At 44.4% G+C, this 26,010-nt stretch overlaps 3 protein-coding genes across 4 annotated transcripts in view; 1 reads left to right on the top strand and 2 right to left on the bottom strand.

Moving 5' to 3' along the window:
* LOC134396129 (oocyte zinc finger protein XlCOF6-like) overlaps positions 1-20,975 on the bottom strand; it is a 66,920-nt gene extending 45,945 nt beyond the window's left edge. Inside the window, exons 1-2 of one of the 2 annotated variants that reach the window (XM_063122498.1) lie at positions 20,910-20,975; positions 17,129-17,648 (exon numbers count right to left, since the gene is read on the bottom strand). In XM_063122498.1, coding sequence (XP_062978568.1) covers positions 17,129-17,545 — 417 coding nt within the window. In that variant the 5' untranslated portion in view covers positions 17,546-17,648; positions 20,910-20,975. Of the gene's footprint in view, positions 1-17,128; positions 17,797-20,909 lie in introns of both variants that reach the window. The other variant, XM_063122497.1, reaches the window with a different exon arrangement.
* On the top strand, positions 2,018-3,840 carry LOC134396960 (zinc finger protein 567-like). Its single transcript, XM_063123573.1, has 2 exons — positions 2,018-2,026; positions 2,896-3,840. The coding sequence occupies exons 1-2, from the start codon at positions 2,018-2,020 to the stop codon at positions 3,838-3,840; spliced, it is 954 nt and encodes a 317-aa protein (XP_062979643.1).
* On the bottom strand, positions 11,639-16,046 carry LOC134396959 (zinc finger protein 883-like). Its single transcript, XM_063123572.1, has 4 exons — positions 15,984-16,046; positions 15,073-15,199; positions 12,554-14,120; positions 11,639-12,320 (listed from the first exon to the last, which is right to left on the bottom strand). The coding sequence occupies exons 1-4, from the start codon at positions 16,044-16,046 to the stop codon at positions 12,071-12,073; spliced, it is 2,007 nt and encodes a 668-aa protein (XP_062979642.1). The 3' UTR covers positions 11,639-12,070.
* Positions 20,976-26,010: the final 5,035 nt, after the last annotated feature.

Below are 26,010 nucleotides of genomic sequence, written 5' to 3'. Positions count from 1 at the left end.
CATTTATCCCTATTAAATTTCATTCTGTTGTTTTCAACCCAGCACTCCAGCCTATCAAGATCACTTTGAAGTTTGTTTCTGTCTTCCAGGGTATTAGCGATCCCACCCAATTTTGTGTCATCTGCAAATTTGATCAGCATTCTCTGCACCTCCGCGTCCAAATCATTAATAAAAATGTTGAAGAGCACTGGGCCCAGGACTGAGCCCTGCGGTACCCCACTCGTTGCCTCTCCCCAGTTTGAGAAGGTTCCATTGATAAGTACTCTTTGAGTCCGATTCTGTAGCCAACTGTGAATCCACCTAATAGTTGTTCCATCTAGCCCACTTTTAGCTAGTTTGTTAATCAGAATGTCATGTGGTACTTTGTCAAAAGCTTTGCTGAAGTCAAGATATATGACGTCCACAGCGTTCCCATGGTCCACAAGGGAGGTTACCTTATCAAAAAATGAGATCAAATTTGTCTGACAGGACTTGTTCTTGACAAATCCATGTTGGCTTCTAGTGATCACCGCATTGATTTCAAGGTGTTTACAGATTGACTTCTTTATAATCTGCTCCAGAATTTTCCCAGGGATGGATGTCAGACTGACTGGTCTGTAGTTCCTAGGTTCCTCATTTTTGCCCTTTTTGAAGATAGGGACAGCTTTCTTGAATGCTAAAACACTGTCAAGACTGTTATGGTTAAACATTATTTCAAGCTCCCTGATTTCCTGCTTGACTATAAGTTGAGTTCCAAACTTAATCATGATTGGGAAGATAATACCATTTTTTTGCATACGTCATATAATATTTATTTATTTACTACTTTGTGGCTGCATTCATTACTTCTTTTCACAGTAAGTGCTCTCTTTCTCTTGTTAGATCTGCTCCGCTTGGCCTTCTACTGTCAGGTACTTATTGTCTACTTCATCTGTTTCCTCCTTTCTCTCATGAAGACTTTCTTCAGCTTCTCTCTTGGTCAGCCATGACTCCTTCTCTCAGCTCTTCTCCTCTTCCCCCTCCCATCAAATCAACTGTCAACATTCTTTTTCCGTTACCTGGCAACATGCTCCCTTCCACCACCCCTGCTGTCTCTATCTTATACCTTCTGCTCCTTCTACACTTTTATTTACCAAAGGATTTATAATACTGACTTTTCATTTAACAAAAATCCACAAGGGGGTAATACTGATGAAACACCAATACAAAATATTAGAAAACATCAAGATAATGGCGGGATGGGGGGGGACTATTAGTGTCCCTTTATGAAATAATCCGGAGCTGCCACAAATTCTAATATTTAATGGACCCATCACAGAATCCTAGAATCTTGACTGATCAGCTGTGCTGAAGCCAGAGAGGGAGGTCTCTAGGGAGGCAGCCAGCACCCCCAAATGTAGTTCTTTAAAGAATCCCAACCCAGGTGTTCCTCTCTTAGGCCTTAGATAGACCGGGCTTTATCACGGGGTGAACCCCGGGATCATCCCTGTGTGTCCACATGACGCACAGGGGATCCCAGGATCAGGAAGGGCTCATCCTTCCCTTGCTCCGGGATCTCGCCCTCCTCTTTGGGCCCACTTTTTCCGCGGTCTCGGGTGGCCCGTTGCCGCGGTTTGACCCAGCTCCACGCGAGTCGGGAGGAGCGCTGTGCCCATCGGGGGTAGGGTGAGGGGAACAGGAAATTAAGTTAAATTTTAAAAAAGACCTACCTTAAGCGCATGATCGTTCGTGCGCTGCTTCTCCTTTAAAAATAATTTTGAAAATGGCGGGCGCGACACCTCTCTTTCTGAGGTTGTTGCACCTCACGTGTAAACGGAGGAGGGATCTCTTCCATCCTGGATTATCAGGTAGGTCTAGCTAAGGCCTGAGTCTGTTCTTCAAACTCCAGTCTCTCTTCACATATAGACACCCAGATTAAATCCTTCTTAGCTGAGGTGGAGGGATGGGAAAGAGACCTGCTTTTGTATGTCTAAGAACAACAGAACTTCAGAGTTTGCCACAAACTGAAAAGCAAATGGAGTCCTCCCAGGCGACCAAGATGGTTTCAGTGATGCGGACCCAGGATGGTAGTCTTCCAACCAGCAACAAATGCACCTGTACCAGTCAGCTGGCACACTGAATACACAAAGGACTTGGTTTCCCAAAACCATCAAATACCAAAAGGACCTTTATAGGCCTAAGAAATCTTTCATCTTTCCTGGGAGACTCAGAAATTCCTGTTCTAGCATGTGAGCTGGTAATTTACTTATCTTGAGGCGACGTTTGCTTGTATTGTTACATTTTCATTTGCTATCCCAGGAGTTTCAAAGAGGTGCATTTTTTATTATCTTGCGTAAGTGATTTATTTTATTTTATTTATTTATTTATTTATTACATTTATATACCACCCCATAGCCGAAGCTCTCTGGGTGGTTTACAAAGGTTAAAAACAGTGAACATTAAAAACAAATATACAAAAATTTAAAACCATCGAAAGCATAAAAACAACAATATCCATTTAAAACAACTATTCTGGGGTCAGTATTTATATTTATTTATTTATTTATTACTTCACAATATGCAAGAATACAAACAATGTGTTTTCTTAAAGCCAATGTCTAACTTTGGATCCCCCCCCCCCCAATTTCTTATCTTCCTTCCAAAGGTGAGAGTTGGGAAGCAGAAGATAAGAGAAAACTGAATGGGATGTCATGGAAAAGAGATAAATGTAAAAATATCAAAGAAGATAGAAAAAAAACTGAAGCAAATCAGAATAGGAGGAATAATTCCTTTGCTTGTCACAGCAGTGGCTACTATGATACCACAATCCAAGAAGAAATACGTAAAAGACAAGAAAAGAATATATTTCATTTGCATAGGGAAATTTTCCGTTCTGAATCAAACCTTAAAACTCATTGCAAAATTCACACGTTGAAGAAACCATATAAATGTCTGCAGTGTCCAAAGAGCTTCAATCAGAAGATATATCTCATTTGTCATCAAAGAACTCACACAGGGGAAAAGCCACATCATTGTTTGGCGTGTGGAAAGAGATTCAGTAAAAAGAAATATCTAACTAAACATCAAAAAATTCACACAGGGCAGAAACCATATCATTGTTTGGATTGTGGAAAGAGTTTCAGTCAGAAGATTAATCTTACTTTCCATCAAAGAACTCACACGGGGGAGAAACCATATCATTGTTTGGAGTGTGGAAAGAACTTCAGTTTGAAGAAATATCTAACTAATCATCAAAGAACTCACACAGGGGAAAAACCGTATCATTGTTTGGCGTGCGGAAAGAGCTTTAATCAGAAGATAAGTCTGACTTCCCATCAAAGAACTCACACAGGCGAAAAACCATATCATTGTTTGGAGTGTGGAAAGAGCTTCAGTAAAAAGAAATATCTAACTAATCATCAAAGAACTCACACAGTGGAGAAACCATATTGCTTGGAGTCTGAAATGAGCTTTAGCCAGAAGAAAGATCTTGCTTCTCATCAAAGAACTCACACAGAGGAAAAACTATATCATTGTTTGGAGTGTGAAAAGAGCTTCAGTCTGAAGAAATATCTAACTAATCATCAAAGAACTCACACAGGCGAGAAACCGTATCATTGTTTGGAGTGTGGAAAGAGCTTCAGTCTGAAGAGATACCTAACTAGTCATCAAAGAACTCACACAGGGGAGAAACCATATCATTGTTTGGAGTGTAGAAAGAATTTCAGTCAGAAGATACATTTGACTTGGCATCAAAGAACTCATACGGGGGCGAAACCATATACTTGTTTGGAGTGTGGAAAGAGCTTCACTAAGAAGAAATATCTAACTAGTCATCAAATAACTCATACAAAGAACTCACCGTGTGGTGAAAACATATAATTGTTTGGAGTGTGGAAAGACCTCTAGTTATAACAGGGACTGGCTGGCGAGACCACATTACGCCAGTCCTTTTACAACTTCATTGGCTGCCAGTCCAGGTCCGGGCCCAATTCAAAGTGCTGGTATTGACATTCAAAGCCCTAAATGGTTTGGGGCCAGGTTATTTGAAGGAACGCCTCCTCCCATATGTACCTGCCTGGACCTTAAGATCATCTACAGGGGCCCTTCTCTGTGAGCCCCTGCCAAAGGAAGTGAGGTAGGTGGCTACTAGGAGGAGAGTGTTCTCCGCTGTGGCACCCTGGCTGTGGAATGAGCTCCCCAGAGAGGTCCGCCTGGCGCCTACACTGTACTCCTTTCGTTGCCAGCTGAAGACCTTTTTATTCTCTCAGTATTTTAACACTTAATTTCAACTTAAATTTAATTTTTACTTTTTAACTCTGTATTTTAATCTTACATCAATTTTTGTTGTGTGGTTTTATCCTGGTTGTGCTTTTTATACTGTATTTTGTATTTGTGTTTTTAGACTGTTGGTTGTTTTATTATGGTTTTAATTTTTGTGAACCGCCCAGAGAGCTTCAGCTATTGGGTGGTATAAAAATGTAATAAATAAATAATAAATAAACCATTTCTCACTTGTCATCAAAGATCTCACATGGGATAAACCGTATGATTGTTTGGAGTGTAGAAAGAGCTTCATTCATAAGCTAACTCACTTCTTACCAAAGAACTGACACAGCAGCGAAATAATATGAATGCTTGGATTGTAAGAAGACTTCACACAGAGGAGAAACCTTATAAATATTTTAGATGTGAGCTCTGAAGCTAAAGCCATAAAGAAAACCTGTGCTGAAACTAAAACAAGAAAAGCACTTCAGTAAACAAATCTTTTGTTTTACATCACAACATATTGAAAAATCACGACATGAAGATCATAAATATTCCCAGAATCTGGGGCAGGATAGATTTTCTCAGTTACATGCATTTTATATGTTTTATTTACTCTTGTAAGAGCGTTGAGTGGGAAAAATACATATTCCGAAACTGAAAGATATATGCAGTTAACCAAGCCAAGCCATGTACATTGAAGGTGCTATATAAATAAATAATAATAATAATAAGACAATGCTTCATTAAGGGCGGGTGGGAATGTTCTGGCAGTATAGGCCTCAAAACTGTATTGCTTATAAAAACGACACTCGAGGTAATGACATGAACCTCATCACCAGATACGTACTTCACAAAGTGTATAATTGTGCCATGTTTCAAACCAGTGTGAAAAGAAGTGAAACATTTACAGCAAGCTAACTGGGGAAGCCCAGGTGTCCAGGAGTGTTTACCACATTAGGCTGGTTTGCTAGTGGTGGCTCTATCTGAAGAGGAGAAGATCGTGCCTGGGTTATCCATGCACTCGTAACCTCCAGATTGGACTACTGAAATACGCTGTACTTGTGACTGAGTTTGAAAAAACTTCAGCTGGTGCAAAATGTGGCCACCTGAGTGTTGATCGGGATGAAGCCATCAGATCATATAATGCTGCTCTGGTTACTGGTGTGTTTCCAAGCCCAAATTACAGTTCCGACCTTAAAAGCAAAGAGATGGAAGAACTCTGGAAAACGCAATAGAATTCCAAATGGAACGTAGGGCATTTCTACGTGAGGCTTTTATCCTGCACCTTTACCAAAAATGCTACCAGATTCTTTGTGGGATCAGGATTACCTCCTTTAAATGTGCTTTCCCCCCAAGAGTTTTCTTTCTCTGGCTTGCCATATGTTTCATTATTCAACCATTAGATGGTGGTGTGAGGCATAGTGGAATTGTGCACTTACATGAGATTTTCATCCTGCCATTTCTAAAATCAGACAGCCCACACTAGGAAAAGAACAGCAACCCCAAACCCTGATAATAGTTACAAAGCACAGGAGAGGCCCTGTGGGATGCTGCTGCCATGTAAATGACCCACAAACTCTTATCCTCCTGCCTGCACTTTAAGATCAACAAGAGAAGCCCTTTTCCCTAGCACCCTTTTGAGTGCAGCTGGGTGTGTGAGTGTGTGAGAGGGGGCCTTTTCTAGGGTGGGCCCACATCTCTGGAATAAGTTGCCATCAGGCATGTGCCAGGGCCATCATTCAAGGCTTTTAAGAACGTTCTGAATTAATACTTCTTCATCCCGGCATTCCCTTGTTTGTTTTATCAAGCCAGGTGATAGCTGCAATTATGTTGTAGGTCCTGTCTTATGCTGATGTTTAGTTCTGTGGAACTTTCACTGCTTTTATTATCACATAGTTTATTAAATGAATTTTATTATATGTATTTTAATGACGTACGCCACCTTAGCAGGCAGCTTATAAATAAATAAATCACAGGGGGGGGGATTAAACTTTTTCCCAGAAATGGAAGATTTAGTAATCGTTTGCACAACCACAAAAAGAAATTAAAAACCTATGCAAAAATTAACCCAATAATGAACCGCTTTGAAGAATTGAATGGGAAATAGAGAGAGAGAATATGACTGTTTCCCTGACCAGGAAGAATATACAGTATTAAATTTGTAGGCCATAATAATACCTACATCCGCATTTCCTCCCAATTCTGCAGTTGTACGTTGGGAGAGTCAGAGCAGGGCTTGGAAGAGGGAAGTGAATGGAAGAATCAGAATAGTAGAGTCGGAAGGGGCCTACAAGGCCATCGAGTCCAACCCCCTGCTCAGTGCAGGAATCCACCCTAAAGCATCCCTGACAGATGGTTTTCCAGCTGCCTCCTGTCTTTTGTTTATCAACGCATTTTGCTCATTGTGTACCTCTCCAAAAACAGAACCAACCATTTGAGGCGGTTTTTAGTCAAGTAACTGCAACCAACAGTTAGTCAGGGGTCAGTCAGGTCCTGCTCTAAGATGGCTCCAGCTGGGACAAGAGTGATGCTTGGGGAAGACTGCTAAACTCATTTCCTAAGGAGTAAACCCCATTGGGTGGGCCTACTTCTGGGCAAACTCAGACAAGATGGCATTGCAGCTTTCTTCCCCAAACCCCTTAAGTTGTCAAGATACTTAGCTCAGCAATACTACAAACGAGAAGGATCTTGGAATTGTTGTAGATCACAAGCTGAATATGAGCCAACACTGCGATACGGCTGCAAGAAAGGCAAATGCTATTTTGGGCTGCATTAATAGAAGTATAGCTTCCAAATCGCGTGAGGTACTGGTTCCTCTCTATTCAGCCCTGGTTAGGCCTCATCTAGAGTATTGCGTCCAGTTCTGGGCTCCACAATTCAAGAAGGATACAGACAAGCTGGAGCGTGTTCAGAGAAGGGCAAGCAGGTTGATCAGGGGTCTGGAAACAAAGCCCTATGAGGAGAGACTGAAAGAACTGGGCATGTTTAGCCTGGAGAAGAGAAGATTGAGGGGAGACATGAGAGCACTCTTCAAATACTTAAAAGATTGTCACACAGAGGAGGGCCAGGATCTCTTCTTGATCATCCCAGAGTGCAGGAGACGGAATAATGGGTTCAAGTTAAAGGAAGCCAGATTCCGGCTGAATATCAGGAAAAACTTCCTGACTGTTAGAGCAGTATGACAATGGAACCAGTTACCTAGGGAGGTGGTGGTCTCTCCCATACTGGAGGCCTTCAAGAGGCAGCTGGACAACCATCTGTCAGGTATGCTTTAGGGTGGATTCCTGCATTGAGCAGGCGGTTGGACTCGATGGCCTTGTAGACTCCTTCCAACTCTACTATTCTATGATTCTATGAGTTCTCGGGTCATTTGTTGAAGCTCCTGTAACCTTTTCAGCCTCCTGGCAAAAACAACCACTAAAAGGAGGATTTCACAACCAAAAACAAAACACAGGCAGGCTGAACAGATTCATTCAGCAAGGAGAGGAAATGATCAGAGCAGGAAAGATAAATCACAGCCAGCAGCAGCGGAGGGGAAGCAAAAACAAAACAAAAAACGCCGTGAAGTGCAAATGCTTGATGCTTCCCGGGTCGTGCTTGGAGCAATGCAGAGAGAAGGATCTTGCTACTTGGCTTTCTAAAGGTTAAAGAATTGAACTAGTTTTCTATAGAGAGGAAGTGAGGGGCTGTGTCCTCCACAGGAAATGCTTCCCGGGTGGGAGGTGGATCTGATTTCTTGTCATTGAGGGGAACTGGACCTTCCCCCTCCCCACCGATTCACCTGATTGGCAGGAGACCTGTGTGGCTGATCCACTTGGGATGCCCCCCCCCCCCAGTATCAGAGAGTCTCTTCCTTCCTCTGTTCATCTGCCCTGGTGGCCTCCTTTGATTTGGCAAATGGTGATGTCGAGATGAACTGCACATATGTCAAAGTGACTAATTGGCGGAGTTCGGACAACACGCTAATCAACGGGTTGTTTCCCATTCTGTTCCTATTACCTAGGGTGACCATATGAAAAGGACTGGACTCCTGTATCTTTAACTGTTATATTGAAAGGGGAATTTCAACAGGTGTTATCTGTATATATGGAGAACCTGGTGAAATTCCCTCTTCATCACAACAGTTAAAGCTGCAGGAGCTATACTAGAGTGACCAGATTTAAAAGAGGGCAGGGCACCTGCAGCTTTAACTGTTGTGATGAAGAGGGAATTTCCCCAGGTGCTCCATATATACAAATGACATCTGCTGAAATTCCCTTTTCAATACAACTGTTAAATATACAGGAGCCCTGTCCTCCTTTTCATATGGTCACCCTACTATTACCCCCCACCCCCAGTTGATTAGCGTGTCTTCTGAACTCAGCCACTGATTAATCTGCCCGGCAGTCACTGAAATCCTTCTCCGTTCATCGGGCATTTGAGGTCCCCCTGATTAGGGTGACCATATGGAAAGGAGGACAGGGCTCCTGTATCTTTAATAGTTATATTGAAGAGAGAATTCTAGCAGGTGTCATTTTTATGTCTGAAGCACCCAGTGAAATCCCTTCCTTGTGCTAGTAGTTCCCCACGTGTTTACTCAGAAGTGCCATTGTGATCAATGGAGCTTACTCCCAAGTAAGTGTTGTGAAGGAAGAGCGCAGCAAACCAGCAAACATTGGATTGAGCACCAGGAGTTACCTTGAAGTAAACACACAGCTTTGAAGATTGAAAGCAGTTTATTAAGGAAAGGGAAGTAGGGAAAGTAAAATGAATAAAATGGGGTTAAAGGGGATCAAAGGAATGCACCAGTACAGTAAAATACAAGTAAAACAGAGATCCTTCACCAATTACACCCATGCAAAATAACAAAGCCTAGTGGATCTGATCTATACATTACCATGGATAGGGCCTTCCCTCCAGTCAGTTAGCCACAGTCGTACCACCTCCACACAGCAAGGCCACCTGGGACACAGTTCCATCTTCAAACCCCTTCTTCTGATGCCCAGGCCCTGGCTGCCTCAGCTGAGCGATCTCTGCCAATCACTGAGCGAGCTCCTCCCCCCAGCTTACCCACCCCCACCCTGCTGGAAGCCCACTTTCCCAGCTGGAATCATTTTCCCAGTTAGCCAGGGCCAGCCCGGCCTTGAGTCTCAGGCCTGCCGCCCAGGGTTATGAGAGCAGTAACCAGCGGGGTACCACGGGGTTCTGTCTTGGGTTATTAGTCAACATTTTTATTAATGACTTGGATGACGGGATTGATGGGCTTATCAAATTTGCCAATGACACAAAACTGGGAGGTCTGGCCAGTGATGACAGCATGAGACTGCAACCTTTGCTGAACAGGTTGGAAGAATGGGTTGAGAGGAAGAAGATGTCCTTTGACGGGGAGAAATGTGAGGTATTGCATTTAGGGAGAAAAAATGTAGGGTCCACATACAAGAGGGGGATTCATGGCTTAGAAGCACTACACCAGAGAAGGATTTGGGTGTGGTCATTGACAGCAACCTGAACGTGAGCCAGCAGTGTGAGGTAGCTGCTAGAAGGGCTAACGCAGTTCTGGGCTGCATTAGAAGAAGCCTTGTCTCAAAGACGAGTGAAGTCCGTATTCCTCTCTACTCGGCACTAGTGAAACCACAGCTGGCGTATTGTGCATGATTCTGGGCACCACGTTTCCAGAAGGACATTGACAGGTCAGAAAAGGTTCAGAGGAGGGCAACAAAAATGATCCAGGGACTTGAGAACAGGCTGAAGGAACTTGGGATGTTGAGTCTGCAGAAAAGAAGACTGAGGGGAGCCATGTTAGTAGGGTTCAGCTACATCAAAGGGTGCCACCAGGAAGATGGTCAAGAACTATTTTACACAGCCACAGAAATTAGGACCTGAAATAATGAGTATAAGTTACAGCTAACTAGATTCCGATTAAATATAAGGAAAAACTTCCTGACTGTAAAATCTGTACAACAGTGGAACAGTCTACCTTCGGAGGTTGTGGGTTCTCCATCTCTGGAGGTTTGAAAGAAGAGGACGGACAGCCTCATGGATGGTTTAATTGTGTTTCCTGCACATTGCAGAAGGTTGGACAAGATGACCCTTGTGGTGCCTTCCAACTCAACAATTCTATGATTCTATGTGAGCATAAAACATGAGATTGTCAGAGATAGAGAAAACACCTTACTTCTGGTTGGGGAACGGGTAGTCTAAACACACATGCATACCATTTTTGATTGGAAGGTGGTTGTCTCTTCACTCATTGGGGTCCCCACCTTTGACCAGAATGAGTGTATAAAAGCACAAAAACATTTTATTCTCAGCCTACGAGGCCTGGTTGTGTGGGCTTGGGCGCTGGAGTAAAACCCAAGCTCCAAAGCATCCACAAATCAGTCATGAAGTAGGTGTGCTGGGGAAAATCACAATGTGGTAGAGAATAGGGTGACCATATGAAAAGGAGGACAGGGCTCCTGCATCTTTAAAAGTTGGATAGGAAAGGGAATTTCAACAGGTGTCATTTGTATGCATGCAGCACCTGGTGAAATTCCCTCTTTATCACAACAGTTAAAGCTGCAGGAGCCCTGCCCTCTTTTGTATCTGGTCACTCTACAAAAAAAGCCAGGGCTCCTGTAGCTTTAAATGTTGTGACGAGGAGGAAATTTCCCCAGGTGCATGCATACACATGACACCTGCTGGAATTCCCTTTTCTCTACAAATGTTGAAGATACAGGAGCCCTGTCCTCCTTTCCATATGGCACCCCAGGAATAGACATTGCACATAACATCAACTAGATTACAGCTATAGCATAGAATTCTTCTCAAAGTTTGGACTACTGGCAGCATTTCAGCGGTACAATGATCCTGGGCATGCATGACATAACTCTGAAAATAGTTGCTGCCCTAGGATTTAATGGGGCTGAAAAAAATCTAATAATCTTTGAGCTACTGCTTAGAATCTCATCAAACCAGTGAAATGTACCAACCTTCTGAAAGCTGAAAACAAGGCATCACCAGTTTTCATCAAAGCTTGAACAAATATATTATGGGTAGAAAGGATAAATCTGTCCGTTGTAAGCACTTTTGAACTTGCTGTACCTGGCCTAACCTTTACCATGTTGATTTGAAATTTCAAGTAGATCTCAAAAGCCAAGGCTGAAATTATTAGCTCAAGAGGAGTTACTGTTATAGGCAATGAAATTATAAAGCTAATCATGATGGAATATTTTTTCTACTTACCTTACGCAAGGGAACAATCTCTTCCCCTTTAGTGAAGCATTGTTTTGCTATTTGAACATATTTATTCAATATTGAAATATGTACTTTTTTCTTAACATTATACAAATATAAATAAAAACTTTATGAAAGAAATTTGAAATGCACATAACTGAGAAATTCAATTTCACCCTATATTCTGAGGATATTTAAGACTTGCATATTTTTCTTTTTTACTATGTTTTGATATAAGAACAAAACGTTCATTAAAGTTTCTTTGTTGTCTTAGCTTCAGCATCCTTTATATGGTATATCACCTACATTGGTCTTCTAATGTGAAATAAATGTTAATAACCTAATTCCATACTCCAGGTTATTTCTATGGTTTCTCTTCTGAGTGGGTTCTGTGATGAGAAGTGAGAATTGTCTTCTCACTGAAACTCTTTCTGCACTCTAAGCATTTATATGGTGTGTCGTCGTTCCCTGGTGTGAGTTCTTTGATGAGAAGTTATATTCCACTGTTGACTGAATCTCTCTCCATACTCCAAAAAATGTATGTTTTCTCTCCTGTTTGAATTCTGTGATGAGAAGTGAGAGTTCTCTCATTACTGAAGCTCTTTCCACATTCCATAAAATGTTATGGTTTCTCACCTGTGTGAGTTCTCTACTGCAGAGTAAGAGATTCCTTCTTCCTGAAGCTCATTCCACACTCCAAACAATGATACGGTTTTCCCCCTGTGTGAGTTCTCTGATACAGAGTAAGAGATTCTGTCTTCCCGAAGCTCTTTCCACACTCCAAATAATTGTATGGTTTCTCCCCTCTATGAGTTCTCTGATGATTAGTGAGATTAATCTTATGACTGAAGCTCTTTCCACACTCCAGACAATGATTTGGTTTCTCTCCTATGTGAGTTCTATGATGAGAAGAGTTCTCCCCTCATTGAAGCTCTCTCCACACTCTAAGCTTTATATGGTCCCTCCCCCGTGTGAGTTCTTTGATGAGAAATAAGAAGTGCCTTACAACTGAAGCTCTTTCCATATTCCAAACAATGGTATGGTGTCTCCCCTGTTTGAGTTCTTTGATGAGAAGTAAAATGTGCTTTACAACTAAAGCTCGTTCCACAAACCAAACTCGTATGGTTTCTACCCTGTATGAGTTTTTTGATGCTGAGTGAGATTTCCCTTCTCACTGAAGCACTTTCCACACTCCAAACATTCATATGGTTTCTCCCCAGTGTGAGTTCTTCGATGAGAAGTGAGACTTCTCTTCTCACTGAAGTTTTTTCCACACTCCAAACAATGATATGGTTTCTCCCCTGTGTGAGTTCTTTGATGATTAATGAGAGAAATCTTTTGGGTGAAGCTCTTGCCACACTCCAAACAATGATATGGTTTCTCTCCTGTGTGAGTTCTCTGATGATTAACGAGAGAAATCTTCTGGCTGAAGTTTTTTCCACACTCCAAACAATGATATGGTTTCTCGCCTGTGTGAGTTCTCTGATGATAAGTAAAATTAATCTTCTGACTGAAGCTCTTTCCACACTGCAAACAATGATATGGTTTTTCCTCTGTGTGAGTTGTTTGATGAGAAATTAGAGTGTTCTTCCAACTGAAGCTCTTTCCACACTCCAAACAATGATATGGTTTCTCTCCTGTGTGAGTTCTCTGATGATTAATGAGAGAAATCTTATGGCTGAAGTTCTTTCCACACTCCAAACAATGATATGGTTTCTCTCCTGTGTGAGTTCTCTGATGATAAGTGAGATTAATCTTCTGACTGAAGCTCTTTCCACATTCCAAACAATGATATGGTTTCTCCCCTGTGTGAGTTCTCTGATGATTAATGAAAGAAATCTTCTGGCTGAAGCTCTTTCCACACTCCAAACAATGATATGGTTTCTCTTCTGTGTGAGTTCTCTGATGATAACTAAAATTAATCTTCTGACTGAAGCTCTTTCCACACTGCAAACAATGATATGGTTTTTCCTCTGTGTGAATTCTTTGATGAGAAATTAGAGTTTTCTTCCAACTGAAGCTCTTTCCACACTCCAAACAATGATATGGTTTCTCTCCTGTGTGAGTTCTCTGATGATTAATAAGAGAAATCTTCTGGCTGAAGTTCCTTCCACACTCCAAACAATGATATGGTTTCTCTCCTGTATGAGTTCTCTCATGATAAGTAAGATGAATCTTCTGACTGAAGCTCTTTCCACACTCCAAACAATGATATGGTTTTTGCTCTGTGTGAGTTCTTTGATGAGAAATTAGAGTTTTCCTCCAACTGAAGCTCTTTTCACACTCCAAACAATGATATGGTTTCTCTCCTGTGTGATTTCTCTGATGATTAATGAGAGAAATCTTCTGGCTGAAGCTCTTTCCGCATTCCAAACAATGATATGGTTTCTCGCTTGCAAGTGTTCTTTGATATATAGTGAGAGTACTGTTTGGATCGAAGCTCTTTTCCCACTCCAGACATGGATGTGATTTCTTCAGTGTGTGAGTCTTGAAATGAGCTTTACCGTGTGATTCAGAATTCATTTCTTCTTGGATTGTGATATCATAGTAGCCACCGTCATGAGAAATAAAGGAATTATTCATGCTATTCTGATTTACTTCAGTTTCCCTTTTCTGCGTTTTGCTCTTTTTACATCTGTCTTTTTCCAGTGGCATCCCACATGGTTCCCTTTTAGTCTGCACTTTACGCCTGTCAACTTCTGGAATAAAGACAAGAAAAGGGTAAAAGCCTGAGTTAGCAATAGAAACGCAAATAACTGAGCTCCCCACAATTAGTGAGTTTGATAAAAGTAAGCACTGAAAAGACTTCAGTGGGAGACAGATCTACCGTGCACTCCACTGCCTCTACTGACTGCCATTAACTGAATGTTGGTGTGGGACACTGCATTTGCCTGGGTGCTGCCACCTCCCTAGACCCTGCCCCCTGCCTCCGTGGCTTCAGGACAGCTGAACTATCAGGCTTCTGGGACTGTATGATGGGTCACTTCTATGTTTCCATGTATGGCAGCAATAAACGTTTCCTGATGATCTGATGACCGAATGCTGATGATTGTTTTGATTCTGTTTTCTAACATTTCATATTGCTATCTCACCAGCATTAGCTCCTGCACGGACTCTTGTTTAATGCAAATGCATCATTAGAAATGTTTTAGTAAATGAGAATAAACAAAGTCTGGCTGAAGTAAGCAATCCCACTGCTCACGGTGCTAGAGGCAGGCCTTCAACCAGGCCTTGAAAATGTGTGTGAAAATGTTCTAGGCTGCTGTTTCTTAATCAGTGTTTTGCTGCGGGACTCGGAGCCGTCTTAATGCATCTCATGAAATTTGGGAGGGGCGATATGTTGGAGGCCTGTGCCTTTAAGCTACCGTCTTAAAATACTGCACGATCCTTGATTTTAATATAAATTAATGTACCTAACATCACCTTCAGAGGACTATTTCGTAAAAGGCAGCCTCAAAATACCCAGAACAGTATTATTACCTTCCACATCATGATTCCAATAATAATAATAATAATAATAATAATAATAATAACAACAACAACAACAATTTATTTCTTACCCACCTCTCCGATTGGATCGAGGTGGGGAACAACAGCAATTATAAAATCCAAGCCAACATTGTCATCGTGCAGGCCAACAGGGAGGCTTACCGAGAGAGGCCACGATCCCACGGTTCTCCTCCATGATCTGTCTGTGCAGGGCTCTCTGGTCAGGATCCAGCAGCGCCCACTCCTCCTCAGTGAAGTACACAGTGACCTCCTCAAAAGTCACCAGATCCTGGACAAAAGAAACAAGCTTTCTTCTCAAGGATAACATACAGATCCACAAAATGGATGGCTGGGCATTATTCGGCAGGATTTAACTTGCTTGCTGAAAGAAACAGGTGCTGAAATAAGCACAGCAAGGAGCGGCTGTGTCCCTCCTGTCCTGTTTGTGGCCTTCCCAAGAGGCATCTGGTCGGCCACTGTGAGGAACAAAGGAGTGTCTATACAATGCCGTTCTGCAGCTGCTTCCCCCCCAAACCCTGCAGCATCGCAGCTGTGGGGTGGGAATGCCAAATCTAGATGTCAGAAAGGACCACAGGTTATCTGTCCGGAAAAACCGCAGTGTGGCAGCCCTTTGGCTCCTTGAGCCTGCCCCCTTGCCCGGCTTTCTTGTGCTTACCCAGATCTCCCCTGGGCTTCAACCGCCCCCAGGATCGCCCACTGCTCAACCCAAAGTGAGGCCCCCACCCACAGATGGAGGAAAGAACGCGTGACCTCGTATCAGCTTTAAAAACTGCGGGAAATCGACACCGCGAACAACTGCAGTTTCACGGGGAAAAGCTTGATGTGGCTGCAAGTTCGCGGCTGCATCTTATAAAAAACGCGGCACCATCGCGCAGCCAGAATGGGCTAAACAGGGTGCATAGACAAGCCGCAAGATACTGGACTACATGAGCCTTTGGTGCCATCCAACAAGCATGATCTTTGCTTTCCCAGAAGAAAAACAGAAGGAGAGACAGATATTCTGGCCCTGGGACGTGAGTGGGGGATGGAGGCACCCGGCTACTTCACCTTACCTGTTGTGGTTCCTCTCCGTCACAAAGAATAAGAGAGGGCTGAGTAATTGTTGCCAGCGTCATTCCAGTGCCTGTGGGAAACAGGTGATACAGTACAAAATAGGCTTAGAGAACAAGGTTACAATCCTAAACACACTTGCTACGAAGTAAGCCTCTTTGAACTCAATAGGAGTACAATACATAGATTTCTATGGGAAGTGTAAACCACCCAGAGAGCTTCGGCTATGGGGCGGTATATAAATGTAATAAAATAAATAAATAAATAAATAAATAAGTGGTGGAAGTCTAAGGGCTCTTCAAAACGAGGAATTTATTGCATGTGCATGATTAGCCAGTCACAGAAGTTTTGCGGTCCATTACATGATTTTCTCAATGCCCAGGACATCTACCACGGTATCCCTTGGAAATCCTGCTGTGAGAGAGCCACTTTTAATGCAGTAAAATCTGGGGGAAGCAGGATCTTCTACCACTAGATGTCGGTGCCTCAACAGAAATGAAGGGAGGGTAAGAATTCATTTGAAAGCACATGGTCTCCCCTCTATGCCCATGAAATGCAACCCATAACAAATGTGCAAAAGAACCAGAAGGCACAAGGCCCCGGGTAAGCAACACGATTGCCCCTCATGTAGAGATGCTTTAAGTACACCTGGGCAGTACAAGATGTCTTATTTGCTTTTTGAGAAATCAGTTGGGTAAAAGTGCATTTCCCCCATTTTGGACTCTTGGCCACAAATCAAACTGTTGGTTTTCAATTTTGGAAAACTCTGGAGATAATCATCTCCCCTTAAGAGGACTTCGGGTGGGAAATAAAAGCAGCTCAACGATCTCTTCCACCCTTCAGAGGAAAAGACCAGGTTGAAATGCAGCCACTCCCAAACTAATTCTTACCCTGCATGGCAGGACATCCGTCAACTTCCTGCCTCATTCCCCTTTGTGGGGGGCTCTCTCTGGCATCTGATGGAGCCTTCTCTGCTGCAGGGAAATCAGGTCCCACTTCTGCAAACAGACGCTGTACCTGAAAGAGCAATGAAGATCTAAGACAACAGAGGCAAAACTGTTGAGAGTGAGGAATGGGTGATTTCCAAATGGGGTTGGACTGGAAATCATCCCTCCCATTCCTGAACCCTGGGATACAATGCTCTCACCTGCTGCTGCTCTTGCTGCCTCTGGTCCTCTGCCTGGCTCAGGAGGAAGCCTTCTGCCAGGGCCACCGCCTGGGAACTGGTCTCCGCTCCGCATTCTCTCACCCAGCTCGCCATCTCTGCTGGCAGGATGGTCAGGAACTGCTCCAGGACCACCAGGTCCAGGATTTGGTTTTTTGTGTGTCGCTCTGGCTTCAGCCACCGACGGGAAAGATTGTGAAGTTGGTTCCAAACCTTTCTGGGCCCTTCGGCTGCCTGGTAACAGAACTGCCTAAAACACTGGCGCTGTATGTCTGGGTAGGCCATATCCTCACCTTGGAGAACTTGCACTGTTGTTTCCAGGAATTCCCCAGTATAACCAGTCTTAAAAACATCAATGTCTTTTCTTGCTTCAGGACCAATTGGGATTTGCTCGGCCATCTTTGATCCGTGTTCCAAGGAAGCCTCCAAGGGGACCAGGTAAACTCCTCCCTCGTCTGTTATCTGGGCAAAGAGGGCTGTCTGAGGCAGAGTCACTAAGGCTCTGTAAGGGCAGAACATGGCTTTCTTAAAAGATTTATTACGCTTTTGGGACAAGGTGAAATGTGCAGGACTCCAGCTAGTAAGCAGGTCTTATCTCAGAAGAAATTGGCAGTCATGGCTGACAGAGAAGGAAGCTAAAGAAAGTCTTTCTGCAATGAAGAAAACAGGTGGAGAAATCGAAAATAAGCACCTTAGGACAGCTGAAGGCCGAGTGTAAAAGATCTGACAGAGAAAGAAGCAATTACTGTTTAGGGGGTGGAGTAATACGCAGAAAGCAAAATTGAGTGATGAGGAAGAACAACTTGCTCCCTTCCTCCCCACTTGCTGTATCTATCTAATAATATCAACTCCTTCTTTTCTGGGGCACAGTGTGAGGCTAAAGATAAATCTTCCCTCAGGATAGTTGTAGTTTAATCATAGCCAGGAACTGCCTGACTGGAACGGAGCAAAAGTCCTCACAAGACGACTCTTGCTTCTGAGACCAGACGTTTGGTGCCCCACGAGAACAGGGATTCCGCTGGTGCTCTGGTGAGCTTTGCTTTTTTCAGGTTCACAATATATTTTCTTATCATCTGTCCTTCATTCTCTTTTATTTTCCCCCTCCCCACTTATTTATTATCTGCCTTCGGAACAAAGTAAAGCGAGGATCCATGAAATCAAAAAGGGATCCTCATGATTTCATATGATTTTTACAGAGCAACACCCCCAAACTTCAATCCAATCACAAAGCTCATCCATGCCCAGGGAACAAACTACAAAAAACATAGATTTAGAGTTTTATGGCACTGTCATAGTATAAATCATGGATAGGAGGCACAATTCAGCGTGGATCCTGGGAATTTTTGCATTGGGTTCCCCACCCACCCAAAAAACCCATCAAAGCACAGAACTCATCTTTGTCCAACTATGCATGCTAAGAATCCCATATCTTAGCATGTATACTGCCCAGGGAGCTTTGGCTATTGGGCTGTATAAAAATATAATAAATAAATATCTGCTTCTTCAACTCAAACAGTGTGATCCTTTTATGCAAGTTATAGATGCTGATGGATCATCTGGTTTTTATATGCAGTGCATCCAAAATCAAAGCTGAATCATACAGTAGCATGGACCCTATACTTCTCAGAACCAGGATGGGGGGGGGGGGGGGCGTTGATTCAAGATGCAGTTCCTGATGGGTCCACCGGATTTTAATATAGTGTCCCCACAAATGCACTGTTATATCACAGGGAACATCGTAAGAGCTCTGCTGGATCAGACCAAGGGTCCATTTAGTCCAGTACTCTGTTCACACAGTGGCCAACCAGCTGTTGACCAGGGACAGCTGGTTGGCCGCCATGCAACACCACCCTCCCACCTATGTTCTCCAGAAACTAGTGTATACAGGCTTACTGCCTCGGATAGTAGAGGTAGCACACAACCATCAGGGCTAGTAGCCATTGATAGCCTCCAGGAATTTATCCAACTGTCTTTTAAAGCCATCCAAATTGGTGGCCATCACATCTTGTGGTAGCGAGTTCTAGTTTAATTATGTGTTATGTGGAGAAAACCTTCCTTTTATCTGTCCAGAATCTCCTACCAATCAGCTTCATGGGATGACCCTGGGTTCTAGTATTACGGGAGATTGCATGGTGGGGCTTGTGTGCAAGAATCACAAGGCCCCTGCTTCTGATCAAAGCTTGTACAACTTGCTGGATCCATGCTGATTTTTATGATGCACTCCATAGATAAGGGTGTAAAGTGTGGCTTAGCATTTGATTTTAGGTGTTCCATGTAAAAACTACTAAGATGGTTCGTGCGGATCCATTCCTCATATACCTCTTGTTGTTGTTGTTGTTCCGTTAACCCCTTGCTCCAATTGATACATGCGTTTCAGAGGCCAGAGAGTATAGAAGGATGACAGCTGATTTGATTATAAATTTGGGGCTATTTCTCTGGTTTGTTCACAAAGAGAAAAGCCAGACAAACACCAAAGGTCGAAACATGTCTGAATTATTTAGCTGCTTTCAATCAGAGCAGGAGAGATCAGGCAGCGTGCCATAGCATGCGGACTCATTCATAAAAACCCAGGGTTTTAAAGAAGTTACAGGTTCAGCTTTTTAAGGTTCAGCTATGAGGATCTGTCCCTCAAATCAATGCTTTTGTACTGCAGTGGAACAGTCTAATAAGGGATTAGTAATTTGGTTCACACTGAACACTGATTTGATTATGGTTTCATGTGGATCTCATATAAGATTCAGATCCATGTTCTTGTGTCGTAGTCACACCCATAAATAGTGGATCCATTATTTCTGTGGTTCAGTCTGTGGAAGCAGGTATGATCTGTGATATGATGGTGTTTTGGTGTAGTTGTCTTATAATCATGAGGATCCCTGCCTCGGATCCATGTTTTTGCACGGTGGCTGCACCCACGAGGGTGGATCCCTGATTCAGGTGGCTCAGTCTGTGGAGGCCGATGGGCTCTGTGATTGGATTGTGGTTTGGGGGGGAGCAGTTGCTCTGTAAAAATCATATGCAATCAGGGGGATGCGGTTTTTGGTATCACGGATCCTTATTTTACTCGGACCCTCAGCCTTCTCCTTCTTCTGGAGAGGACGCCTCTCCAGCCGCCTCTAGCGCCAGGCCTGCATCACACGGCGGGCCGGGCCACGATCTTGTGCTGCCTTCACCCAGCACATCCCGCAAGACCCTCCTCCTCCCTCTCCCCTCCGCAGCAGCACAATGGCGACCGTCGAGTTTAGCCAGCGCTGCAGTCCAGCCAGGCCCGGCTCAAGGGACGGCCCCGAAAGAAAGCGGGCCGGCAGGCAGCCAGGCGGGGGGGATTGGGGGCTTCTCGGAGCCAGGCAGCAATCAGTGCAAAGCAGGGCCGCGCTTTCTGGGGCGGCGGAGGGCCAGCGGCACCTTGGGGAGGGGGGTAAGGCGGCCCGCAGGGCAGCAAGGGCGGGCGGGCGTCGTGCGAGCGGCGCTTCTTAGTCGGCACAGCAGGCGGAGGGCAGAAGCAGGGAGGGAAGGAGCGGCGCCATTCCAGGCTCTTCCCACATTGCGCCCCCCCCCCAATCAGGCTGCTCCGCGGGAGCCTGGCCTGAAGCTCCGCCCCTCTCTTTGCCAAATCAAAGGAGTTGAATCTGAGCATCTCCCCCCCACCCTCCCGGAGCTGCCCCATCCTCCGTTTTCTGCCCCCCCCCATGTCCCACCCCTACAGCCCAGGGGTCCCCCTTCACCCCAATGCACAAGGAGGGGGACGGGACTCAACGGATCTCACCCCCTGGAGGCGCCGATGCTGCACCTGGAGGAGGCTCAAAGTCCGAGCTGCTCTGGCGGAAGAAGGCGGCGCAGGAAGGGCATCTGCGGGAGAACATGCATTTCCTGCGCAGGGTCGCAGCCCCCCTCCCTTCTCCCCCCAAATCCCCGTCCTTTGTAGTAAGGTTCTCTTTAACCCTCCTGAGGCTGAGCAGCAAGACGCCCCAAAGGCTTTTGATGTGGGGCTGCCTCTGGAAATACCTTCCAGAAATCTCTGACTCTGCAGAAGAACCCATCAGCAGAAAAGGATGTGACTGCAGCTCACTCAATGGGACACTGCAGACAGCTCCCCCCCACCCAACCCTTTCGGCTCTCAGGGGTCCTCAGGGCTAAGGAAGGAACCTGGGCAGGAGCTGCACGACTGCTTTAAAATGCTTTATAACCGTAGTGACAACTGTTGGGGGCCAGGACACCCTCCATAGACAGTTTTCAAAACGGGTTTCAAAGGGTCCTATTCTGCTTGGTGGAGATCTGGCCCTGGCCGCAGCGCAAGATGTCTCAGGTGGGAGAACACGCCTTGCTCCTGCAGCAGCATCCACCACCCTAACACTGCAGCAGAAGCGCTCTTCCTGAGGGAGAGATTGGGTGAGGGGCCTCTCCAGAACAGTGCTCAGGCCTGAATGCTGTTCGTGGAGGGGTCATAACCCAAAAGAGTGGCATTCTGTGGTGGCCTTTGGGCCTGCCTGTACAGAGGGCACCCTTAAAGGCAGTCTACCAGGGCCGCCTCCTCACAGTGCTTTGAGAACTCCTTATGGTGGGGTTTTCGGGCCTGGGCACTTTACTGCAGAGGCTGTCCAGGTATCCTCTCCTTTGGGGGAGTGTCCCAGAGCAAGAGACCAGGCAGGTGGCCTCTCTGGAGAAGCCTCTCGCCCGCCCAACCTCTCTCTCTTGGAGAATGCCCTAAATGAGAGATCAGGCAGGCTGCCTCACTGGAGACCCCCTGCTTGCTTGATTTCTCGCTGCGCTCAAAGGATCACAGCAAGAGATGCGAGGGAGGCAGGCTGCTCCTCCAAAATGCTGTGCCGAAACTGAGGTAAAATGGAGGTAGAAGTGGAAGTGTGGACATGAGATAGGTAAGGAGGTGGCCACAGCGAGGGAAACGTAGAGTCCAGGGATGAGCACAGAAACAGAACCATTGACTGGGAGTTATGAGAACTATCAGGCAGCCGGCCAGCTCGAACCCAGCATTTCCATTCCCAATCTGGGCCAGATCCAGAGAGACCAGAAGAGGCCACAGAAGCCAAACTCCTATGGGGGCAAATCCTGGATCTCCGCTATTTCCACTGAATCACCTTTTGTCATAACAGGGACGGAGACACTCTAAGCCACAGGACTCCCACTGAACTGTTCTTTCGTTAATTTGACCTAGACTAGGGGTTGGGGTTGGGGGGGGTGTTGATGCGACTTCGCCATGGAGGGGGGCAGCCTTTCCTACATACAGGCACAAATTGTGCGAAAGAGGTGCTGATGGTCACGGTCAGGGGTTGGCCCAACGCACGGCAGCATGGGAGAAGTACAAGAGTGTGCTGCTTCTAGAAAAGCCTGTTTCCCTTTTTAAAAAGCAAGTTCCTAGTTCTTAAGGTACAGCAGGCGTTGGAAAAGAGTCCTCCATGCCTTGAAGTCTGAGAAGCCAGGGAAGGAGCTGCTTCCGCATTAATTCTTGGAAATCTGGCAAAACTAAAAACTGTGCTTTATTGAAAACATGTATGTGTCCTTTGTAGGATTTCCAAGCGGTCTATAATTATAAATGCAAAAATAAAGAAAACCCACATAAACATGTTTATGTATGTTCAGACATAAATATGTCCTAAAATTCCCAGCATGGGGTAGTGGTGTTGGAAGCTGTAGGGCACAGTACTATGCATGTTTAAAGAGAAATAAATCCTACATCAACTTAAAAAAAAATGTCTGGATAAATTAGAACATTTTGATGAAATACCAATGGGATTGCAATACAGGCACCAAGTGAACCTCTAGAAGAGCGGGGCAAATTCTGTAATTGGAGTGACATGGCTGACCAAGACAGCATTAGAAATGGTTTAGTAAATATAAATAATCAAATTCTGGGAGACTGGAAGGAGGGATTTGGAAGTGCTGGAAAACGCAGTACAGCTACTCATGGCACTGGAGAACAGGCTATGCCTTGAAACCACGTGTGAAGACGTTCTAGGCTGCTCTTTCCTAATCACTGTTTTGCTTTGGATCTCTGAGCTGTCTTGTGAAATTTTGGGGAATAAGTTTGAAGCCTGTGCCTTGAAGCTGCTGCCTCAAAATACTGTACAACTGTTTGATTTAAATATAAATTAATGCACCTGGTTTACTTTTTGAACATAACATATTCGGCCCCGGTTAGGCCTCATCTAGAGTATTGCATCCAGTTCTGGGCTCCACAATTCAAGAACGGCGCAGACAAGCTGGAGCGTGTTCAGAGGAGGGCAACCAGGATGATCAGGGGTCTGGAAACAAAGCCCTATGAAGAGAGACTGAAAGAACTGGGCATGTTTAGCCTGGAGAAAAGAAGATTGAGGGGAGACATGATAGCACTCTTCAAATACTTAAAAGGTTGTCACACAGAGGAGGGCCAGGATCTCTTCTTGATCCTCCCAGAGTGCAAGACACGGAATAACGGGCTCAAGTTAAAGGAAGCCAAATTCCAGCTGGACATCAGGAAAAACTTCCTGACAGAGCAGTACGACAATGGAATCAGTTGCCTAGGGAGGTTGTGGGCTCTCCCATACTAGAGGCCTTCAAGAGGCAGCTGGACAGCCATCTGTCAGGGATGCTTTAGGGTGGATTCCTGCATTGAGCATGGGGTTGGACTCGATGGCCTTGTAGGCCCCTTCCAACTCTGCTATTCTATGATTCTATGACTGTTTCATAAAATATCAAAAATGGTATTATCTTCCTTGTCATGATTGCATTTGGAAGCCAACATTGTCCTTAAATGGGAAAATGGAGGCTTACCAAGAGAGGCCACGATCCCACTGTTCTCCTCTCTCTGGTCAGGATCCAGCAGGGCCCACTCCTCCTCCATGAAGCACACCACAACCTCGAAAGTCACTAGATCCTGGGTAGAAAAAGAAAATGTTTCCTACACAAGGGTAACATAAAGATCAACGAAATTGAAATGGCTAGTTATGAAGAGGCAGTTGAGTGTTGTAACACAGGATTTAACTTGCTTGCTGTGAAAAGCAGGTGCTGGGAGATCAGCAGCCAGAATTGGCTCTGGCCCTCCTGTCCTGCCTGTGGGCTTTAGCAGAGGCATCTGGTAGATCTCATTGGCCTTCCTTCTTCTCACATCAGTCCATTGGTTTCTGTTCACCACTCTGCTGCTAAGATCATCTTCTTGGCTCGCTGCTCTGACCATGTTACTCCACTTCTGAAATCTCTTCATTGGCTTCCAATTCACTTCAGAATCCAATATAAACTTCTCCTGTTGACCTACAAAGCTTTTCACTATCTAGCTCCTTCCTATCTCTCCTCTCTCATCTCACACTATTGCCCCGCTCGTGCTCTTCGCTCCTCTGATGCCATGTTTCTCGCCTGCCCAAGGGTCTCTACTTCCCTTGCCTGGCTTCGTCCATTTTCTTATGCTGCCCCTTATGCCTGGAACGCTCTTCCAGAACATCTGAAATCCACAAGTTCAACTGCAGCTTTTAAAGCTCAGCTAAAAACTTTTCTTTTTCCTAAAGCTTTTAAAACTTGATTTTGTTCTGACTTTATACTGTTAGTTTTACCCTACCCTGTGCCTGTTTACCCTACCCTGTGCCTGTTTGCATTCTCTTCCCCTCCTTATTGTTTTATTATGATTTTATTAGAATGTAAGCCTATGCAGCAGGGTCTTGCTATTTACTGTTTCACTCTGTACAGCACCATGTACACTGATGATGCTATATAAATAATTAATAATAATAATAATAATAATAATAATAATAATAATAATAATAATACCGCTGTGAGAACAAAGATGCTGGACTAGATGGGCCTTTGGTCCCATCCAGTAGGGTGCTCCATCTTTATTATTATTATTATTATTATTATTATTATTATTATTATGAGGTTTCTCAAATATATATATATATATATATATATATATAAAACGTACAAAATGCAGAACTTTTTACAGTCCAAAGTTATAGCAAAATTATTTTCCTTTCAAGTTTCACCTTTTATCCCCTTACCCTATTCCCTCCCCCAGCCTGGTCCATCTCCCATAGATTACCCATTTCTCTTCCTAGGATGGTATATCATTTTTCCTTCTCTCTTCTGTTTTATTTTATATTATTTTTTAGCACTACTTCCTTTCAGGAATCCCAGAGTCCTATAGGCTTCTGCCAGAGTTGTTCTTTTCTTTCTTCATATATTCTATATATTTTTGCCAATCCTTCTTAAAACGATCTTTTTGTTTTATTTAGGGTGACCATATGAAAAGGAGGACAGGGCTCCTGTATCTTTAACAGTTACATAGAAAAGGGAATTTCAGCAGGTGCCATTTGTATATATGGAGAACCTGGTGAAATTTCCTCTTCATCACAACAGTTAAAGCTGCTGGTGCCCTGCCCTCTTTTAAATTTGGTCACAGTATAGCTCCTGCAGCTTTAACTGTTGTGATGAAGAGGAAATTTCACCAGGTTCTCCATATATACAAATGACACCTGCTGAAATTCCCTTTTCTATGTAACTGTTAAAGATACAGGAGCCCTGTCCTCCTTTTCATATGGTCACCCTACGCCACACCTGAGTGAAGACACACCTGCTGGCACACCTAGCCCCACGGCCCACCCCATAGCCCCCTGAGGGAGGGGTCTGTCCACGCCATCCCCCTTAGATGGAGCTGCCGCACAGCCGACTGGAGGCGGCAGGCCTATAACTGGGTTTTCTACCCAAAACATGGTCACCTAGTTTACTCTTAAGAGAGGATCGCGCTGCTCGGCCTTCTAAGGGTTAAAGGATTCAACTAGATTCCTAGAGAGGAAAGGGATTTGGGGATGAAGGCAGGGGCCATGCCCTCCACAGGAAGTGCACTTCCTCCCCCCCCCCAGCTGCTTCCTGTCCTACCTTAT

This window comes from Elgaria multicarinata, chromosome 3 (assembly GCF_023053635.1).
Source record: "Elgaria multicarinata webbii isolate HBS135686 ecotype San Diego chromosome 3, rElgMul1.1.pri, whole genome shotgun sequence".
NCBI lineage: Eukaryota > Metazoa > Chordata > Lepidosauria > Squamata > Anguidae > Elgaria > Elgaria multicarinata.
Note: the sequence above shows the minus strand (reverse complement) of the source record. Positions and strands in the feature narration are given on the sequence as shown.